General features: G+C 39.4%; 1 protein-coding gene across 1 annotated transcript; it reads left to right on the top strand.

Moving 5' to 3' along the window:
- The first annotated feature begins 207 nt into the window (after positions 1–207).
- Positions 208–5,881, top strand: LOC116692158 (acidic mammalian chitinase). Its single transcript, XM_032520239.1, has 12 exons — positions 208–268; positions 400–453; positions 539–568; positions 666–870; positions 2,603–2,659; positions 2,770–2,935; positions 3,101–3,225; positions 3,575–3,698; positions 3,803–3,985; positions 4,153–4,269; positions 5,365–5,497; positions 5,607–5,881. The coding sequence occupies exons 2-12, from the start codon at positions 429–431 to the stop codon at positions 5,879–5,881; spliced, it is 1,440 nt and encodes a 479-aa protein (XP_032376130.1). The 5' UTR covers positions 208–268; positions 400–428.
- The last annotated feature ends 1,824 nt before the right edge of the window (positions 5,882–7,705 follow it).

The following is a 7,705-nucleotide window of genomic DNA, read 5'->3' as shown; positions in this document are numbered from 1 at the left end:
GCCAGCTCTCTTGATCTGAGTGACTTTACAGAGGCAAGTTTACATAACCTCATGTGCTCTGATCCAGTTTTATCCGACAATAAAAACAGATTTTAACTTTATTTTATGTCATCTTCTGATATCTTATTGTAGCCTAATGTGACAATTATCCTCTCCTGCATCATCATTAAACATCACTGTCAGGCAGCCTTTGTCCTGCTCTTATCACGTCCATAAAAACAACTCCCAGGTGGATCGCGGGCTCATACATCCCCTCATCTTTGAACAGGTAGGTTGTCAAAATGCAGGTTTCATTAGTTTACATTTTACCATTACCAACTATTGTGTAGATGGTAAACTGTTTGCAGTTTAAAAAAAATCTTTTAAAGATTTATTATACACATGTATTAACTGTTGCAGCTCCCAGGAAAAATCTCTGCTGACACAACATGACTCGACTAACAATCTTGGCTGGTAAGTTACATTCTTTCTATTGTTAATTATTAAGTGAGTCTTGTGCAAATTTCTTTAAAGAAAATAAAATGTCTTATTTTTTTAGGACTGTCTCTTTGGATGTGTCTCCAGATGGGTATGCATTCATTATTTAACTAATTTATATTGCATTGTCATTTGCTTTGCCCATGTAATCCCCATTTAATAGTAATCATTTCTCCCCTCTCCAAAAGTGTCTTCTACCAAACTGGTGTGCTACTTCACCAACTGGTCCCAGTATAGACAAGGTGCTGGCAAATATCTGCCTGCCAATGTAGATCCCAAACTCTGCACACACCTGATCTACGCTTTTTCAATAATCAACCATTCTAATGAGCTGGCGCCCTATGAGTGGAATGACGACGTTCTCTACAAATCCTTCAATGAGCTGAAGAATAGGTCAGTTGTTTTGCATGTAGTATCAATGAACAGTATCTGCAGCCATATCCACTGTTATTTCACAACAACTAATCACATCAGCAGTCAAGATGAACTTGGACGTTTTAGTGGTATTATCCAGTTTTCTATAGAAGGAGAATGTAAAAAAACAAAAACACACATTAAACACATAGATCAACTGCAATGGTGAAAATTTAACTAAGTAGAAAGAAAGAAGAAAATAAAAAAACTATGCAGCACAAAAGAAGGAAAAAAGAAAAAAGAAATAAACACAAAATGCAAGACAGTTTTGAGGAGTGTGAGTAAAGTATGAGTAAACATTTTAAAAAACTATGCAGTTTTATTATTGAATATACTAGTACAGTATTGCCACTCCACTGTATAGCCTACCACTGATTTACAGTGTACTTCTACATCAGAGGATAACATTGTACTAATACATTTACCTGACAGAATGTGGCAGAATAATCACAAAATATCATATCATCATATAATTAAATTATGAAATAATCAGACAGTTGCCTCATGGGCTCATGGCTGTGCGCCATCCATCCGGTCTGTTATGAGAGCTAATCAGCACATCTGCATTAATCAACCCCCAGAAACGGCCCGGATAGCCTACAGAGGTGTTCAGCCGGGTGTGTGAGTGTGTGAGAGAGTGAGAGAGTGAGAGAGAGAGAAAGCATTCAGCCGGGTTCCGAAGTGTGTGTGCTGAGAGAGAGAGGGGGCGAAACAAAAAGTGGAATGCAATGCAAATAAGGAGCTTTTGTTAAACATTATATTATTCATTTTAGTGTTGTCTTTTTGGTCAACGCTATTGCATGTTGATACCGCCACAGTCATGACGGTTGTCCGGTCTTGTCTCATCATTATTAACGAATTTAACACGTTAATTTTTGAATAGGCTTAGAGGCTTGATGGTTAACGTTAAAGTATGAATTTTATTCATGGCGGTATTTTGCTGATGGTATTTTGTAACGGTATTAGTGTTGTAACAAACACACTGACATAGATGTTCCCATGGTTCCCATAGCCTAATAGCCTGTTGAATAACTTGATGATACAGAAGACAAACCATTTTGTGGAATGATGCATCATTATGTAAATTTGCAACGATGTGACTCAAAAACAGTGTCTGGTGGTCTGCCTGTTAGGGGCATCACGCTCTGTCTGCCCCTTGTCTGTAGCTGGTTGTGCTTTGCATGTGTGGGAATCGGAAATGTCCTTAAATTCGGGAATTGTTGTTTGTTTATTCAAAGTCAAAGAAAGTCCAAAGTAGTGTGACTTTGCACATTGTTGTGAATCTGAGGTGTGTTTCATATTGTAGCCTTCTTAAACAAAACGAGAGAGGAGATGGCCAGCGGCTAGAGCGGCAAAAGCCAATGTGTGCTTCTTATATCTTATATTTTGCATTTCTAATCCAAACAATGTCAAACGTGGCACAGCACTTACTCATGCACGTAGCAAAACACCTGTCAAGTTTGAAATCACTCGGACTAACGGTTCGACAGATATGAGAATAACATACACACAGACAGTTGTTCCTGTAATTTATAGATGAAGTAAAAGAAAAGACACAATGCTCATTAAGTAGATTGACATTTTGAATGCAGGTATTTTATGTGTATTCTTACATTGTGGTTTTGCTACTTCTACAGTAGCATTAAGGTAGAGGATCTAACTTCTAATGCTAATAAATTGTGTATCGTGTTTTTACCAAAATCCTGCACAGAAACTCCCAGCTGAAGACTCTACTGGCTGTTGGTGGGTGGAACTTTGGAACTTCACAGTGAGTCCACAAGACTTTAACTGCAAGGAATCATAACTGCTAATATCTCATATAATGATGCGGACATCATCATCAACAGCGTAGCTTAAGGTTGTTTAACTTGTTTACAGATTTACCATCATGGTTTCATCCCTGGCCAACCGCCAGAGATTCATCCAGTCTTCTATCAGTTTCTTGAGACTGCATGGCTTTGACGGGCTGGACTTGGACTGGGAATATCCTGGCGCACGAGGAAGTCCACCACAGGACAAAAAGAGGTTCACAGTGCTTTGCCAGGTCAGTTTGTAAAATCTACTCCTCCTCTAGTCAGCAGCATTGACAGACACCCACCGGATGCCAACACAAACAAAGCATTCTGATTTGAGATGATACAGCTTGTAACTTTAAATATTCTTGCATGGTACACATGATTATCCTCAACTATTTCCCTCTTGCATTTAGGAATTACTCGCCGCCTTTGAAGAAGAAGCCGCTGTGACAAAAAAACCACGATTGCTGCTCACAGCTGCAGTGGCTGCTGGGATGGGAGTCATCGACAATGGATATGAGATTGCTGATGTCTCAAAGTGAGTTAGGGGCGGCTGTGGCTCAGTGGTAGAGCAGCCGTCATTGTCGAAGTGTCCTTGGGCAAGACACTGAACCCCGAGTTGCCCCCGGTGCTGCGCATCTGTGTGTGAATGTTTATCTGATGAGCAGGTGGCACCTTGTACGGCAGCCCTGGCCACAGTGTATGAATGGTGAATGTTTCCTGTACTATGTAAAAGCGTTTTCTCTTGTTAAGACTGGAAAAGCTATATATATAGCTATGTATAAAATACAGCACATTTACATTTACAGTTACTGTGAGTCACTTTAAAAGTTGAAAAAAATATATACTTTCTGTTTTTAATATGTGACATCATCATTGTCTAACAGGTTCCTAGACTTCATAAATGTCATGACCTATGACTTCCACGGAGCATGGGACCCGTTCACTGGCCACAACAGCCCTCTGTACCGCAGCTCTTACGATCAGGGCAACAACATCTACTACAACGTGGTGAGTAAAATCTTCAACAAAATTCAGTTACCATTCTCAAAACCCAATAACCTGAATACCTAACACGTTCTGTTTGATAAATATGTTTTTTTTTCTCTGCACAGAACTTTGCTATGAAATACTGGAGAGACCAAGGAGCACCTCGCGAAAAGCTCAATGTTGGTTTTTCTACATATGGACGCACATTTAAAACATCGACAGCAGATAGCAGTGTTGGAGCATCAACAAGCGGACCAGCCTCTGCTGGGCCCTACACCCTTGAGGCTGGGTTTTGGTCTTACTACGAGGTCAGTGAAGATCAACACAGATACAACACTGAGACACAACATAGCTAAATTATACTCAGTGCAGATGTAATTAACACAAGCCCAATAGAGTTTTGAGAGAGTTTCAAGCTAAGACATCACAAATCATGTCAAGGATGTTTAAATGGGATTTTCTTCCATCTTTGCAGATTTGCACTTTCCTCCAAGGAGGCAGTCTTCACTGGATTGATGAGCAAATGGTGCCCTATGCTATCAAAGGAAATGAGTGGGTTGGGTTTGATAACAGGCAGAGCTTTGAAATCAAGGTAACAAATACGATTTCATCCTCCTCATCTATGTTTATGGAGATAATGTGAACAATATAAAAGTAGCATCACTACTTTTCATCAGTATCTTAGCTTCCTACATTTCACTAGATGTTGCTGATCATTATAAAGCTGCAGAAGCAGCAAAAACAGTTTTTAATAACTTGCATTGAGCAGAAGGTGGCACTCTAACACACAACTCTACATTTTGGCAAACCCCACAGGTCTGTAATGTTTTTATTGCATCAAGACAGGATTTATGCAATTCGTCATATGAACACCACAAAACGGAGCAAACAGTAGGGACATCACTTAAAGCATACATCACTCAGGTAGCTGTGTGCAATCTGCATGATTGAGTCAGTTTACTCTCAGACTGGAACAATGAGACCAGAGCTGAATAACACTGACACTTATACATAGGAATTAAAACAAGCTTTTATTAAGGATTATTTTTGGTGCATTTAAGGCCTTTAATTACACAGGTCAGATAAAGACATGAAAGGGAAGAGAGAGGGGGGAATGACATGCAGCAAAGGTCAGAGTCCAACCCGCAGCCACTGCGTCGAGGAGTTAACCTCTGGATATGTACGCCTGCTCTACCAACTGAGCTAACCTGGCAACTTAAAACAAGCTTTAATGGAGAGGGAAAAAAATGTATGGGATTAATTATGTTGTTGGCTTATTGTGTTTATTTGACAATACCTGAAAAAAGATTGATTTTAATTGAAAATGTATGCTTTGTTAAATAAATTATATCCTGGCATGAGGCCATGCAGACCATGGGTCATAGGTGCATAGGTTAGGTACATTTTTAAACTTGCAATATCTCAGGTATAAATTCCCTTTCAACTAGATTGTAAATAAAAAACTAAAAAAACTAAAACTACAATTAATAATTGAATTAACCTTGAGAAAGCTCTTGAAATGTGCATAAAAGAATGTGCTACACTTGTACTGGTTACATATATATTTAGTGAAGAAATAAAATAACATATTTGGGAGGCAACTTTTAAATAATTGTGTCATATACAGATTCAAACCTAAAAACTTGCATTTTAAACTGAAGTTCTCTCTATAACTTATATTCCATAGGCACAGTATGTGAAAGATAACAAATTTGGAGGAGCCTTTGTCTGGGCGCTAGATCTGGATGATTTTACTGGACAGTTCTGTGGCCAGGGAGAATATCCTCTCATTAGTTATCTGCGCTCTTTTCTGGATTCAGGTAAACAGAAATGAGACCTCAACACTGCACAGCATGTAAATGTTTTATCATCTCCTCTCATCGAGTAAAACCTCCCGTAATCTGTTATATTTGTTTTTGTTTTAAATAGATTTTCCACTTCCACCTCCTGTAACCACACACCCAACAGTGAGCACCACAAAGCAAACGCCTGCTCCCACTTCTCCAGCAACTACCAATGCAAAACCTACCACCACAGCTGTTGACTCTGGAAGTGGTTTCTGTGCTGGTAAGGCCGACGGCATCTACAGAAATGCCAAGAACAACAACTCCTTTTATCAGTGTTTCCAAGGAAACACACACCTCCAGCTTTGTCCAGCTAATCTTGTTTTCAGTGTAAGATGTAACTGCTGCGACTGGCCTTAAATAAATGTTTCCTTATTGAAACAAAACACTGTCTCTTTTTCTAAAATCTTTCATTTACTTACCAAATAATTTCATTGTTATAGAGAAAAATGGAACTTATTGCTGTATTTACATAGCGCTTTTCCAGTCTTAACAACTGCTCAAAGCACTTTTACATCTACAGGAAACATTCACCATTCACACACATTATAATGTGGGGGCTGGCGTACAAGGTGCCACCTGCTCATCAGATAAACACTCACACACATTCACACTCCGATGCTCGGGGTTCAGTGTCTTGCCTTAGGACACTTCGACAATGACTGCAGGGGCGGGGATCGAACCACCGATCTGCCGATTGGCAGGCAACCGCTCTACCACTGAGCCACAGCTGCCATATGACTTTCATATGCCTGTCTGGCCTGGTGTTTGTAAGAGGAAATTAATCTACTAGCAGGACTGACTGTTAGAAAAACTAAACAACTCTTCTTGTTTCTGTTAATATTAAACTGTTTGCATTAAAGAAAGCCAAAATACTGCTGACATTCTCACAAGAACAATCTTCACGCATCGTTTGTATTATGACTTCCTTTGACTCATAGAAAAAGCTGCTGTAGAAGGCTTACATTTTTCTGTACGTATGCTGAGAGTGCTGTAAAATTGATTCTACTTGCAATTAAACAAACTTTGAGACAATTTCAGTAGGGCTGTAATCTCCCAGTCGACTAGTCGATTTATTGGTCGATACGTTCTGGCTCGACCAAAATTCTGATTGGTCGATTTTTTGCCGTGTTATTTCATCAGGTGGAAGCATAGACCATTACGGTTTATGGGTGGAAAGCACTTATCGCTAATGGGGGTGTTTTCAGAGCACCCCTGTTTTACAGGTAACAGTCTGTCTTCAGAACAACTCCCTTGTTTTCACTTTTTTTGGATTAGCCCAACCCACTGGGGACAGATTGAAGAAAGAACTAGAAAGCCTTGTTTTAGTGGTTTGATGAATATTTATTTAATTGTGAGTGTTTAATTTACAGTCAGTCCTCCTCTACCATGTCGAAGACGTTGGCAATGTCGCGGCATTTTACAAAAATAGATAACGGGAAAAAGTTGAATGCAAAGTTTGCAAGCAACAGTTTGCATATCGCAGCTGGACTACAAACATGGAATATCACCTAAAATGGTAAGCTAACTTGTCTTCGTTAGGTTGCCCTGTCTGTTTTGTGTAGGCTATATGAACTTATCAGAGTTGGCATATTTCATAGTCTAATAATCGTTTTATACCTACAGGCGCACCCACTCGCAACCACGGTAGCGTTCCCTAGACACACCCACACCACGCTGGATGTTAAGCCTCTACCATCCAAACGCAAAAATAATATCAAGGAAGGAGTTGTCAACTTTATTGCTCAGGATATGAGGCCCATTGCTGTTATGGAGGGCTGAGGTTTTAAGAACTTGTTAATATACAGCGCCAGCACGCCACACCATCATGTTCATGTATTGTCCAAGCCTTGTTTGCACTATCTGTATCTGACTAGCCCAACTGATGTCTTGTATAAATCTCTTTGTCCTTATGTAACTGTATTGTTGTTTTAGTTGTCTAAATTTTATCTTTCCATATTTATGTCTTGTAGTAATGTCTGTCCTGACGTGTGGTACCATGTTTTATGTTTCTGCAGAACAGGACCTTGCAGAAAACTAATTTTTAAACTAAGTCAGGCCCGTTTTTACATTGTAATGTAATGTAACTTTTTCTATGAATGAATGAATGAATGAATGAATCATGCATGGACTTCCGGAAAATGTGAGGGACCCAAAGAGAAAGTTTCAGAGTTAATGCAACAC

The sequence above is a fragment of the Etheostoma spectabile genome, chromosome 7 (assembly GCF_008692095.1).
Source record: "Etheostoma spectabile isolate EspeVRDwgs_2016 chromosome 7, UIUC_Espe_1.0, whole genome shotgun sequence".
Classification (NCBI taxonomy): domain Eukaryota; kingdom Metazoa; phylum Chordata; class Actinopteri; order Perciformes; family Percidae; genus Etheostoma; species Etheostoma spectabile.
Note: the sequence above shows the minus strand (reverse complement) of the source record. Positions and strands in the feature narration are given on the sequence as shown.

Coding starts and splice junctions, on each gene's coding strand:
- LOC116692158 (XM_032520239.1), top strand. CDS start 429: ATGACTCGACTAACAATCTTGGCTG. Junction 454..538: donor TCGACTAACAATCTTGGCTG/GTAAGTTACATT, acceptor TTATTTTTTTAG/GACTGTCTCTTTGGATGTGT. Junction 2,660..2,769: donor TGGAACTTTGGAACTTCACA/GTGAGTCCACAA, acceptor ACTTGTTTACAG/ATTTACCATCATGGTTTCAT.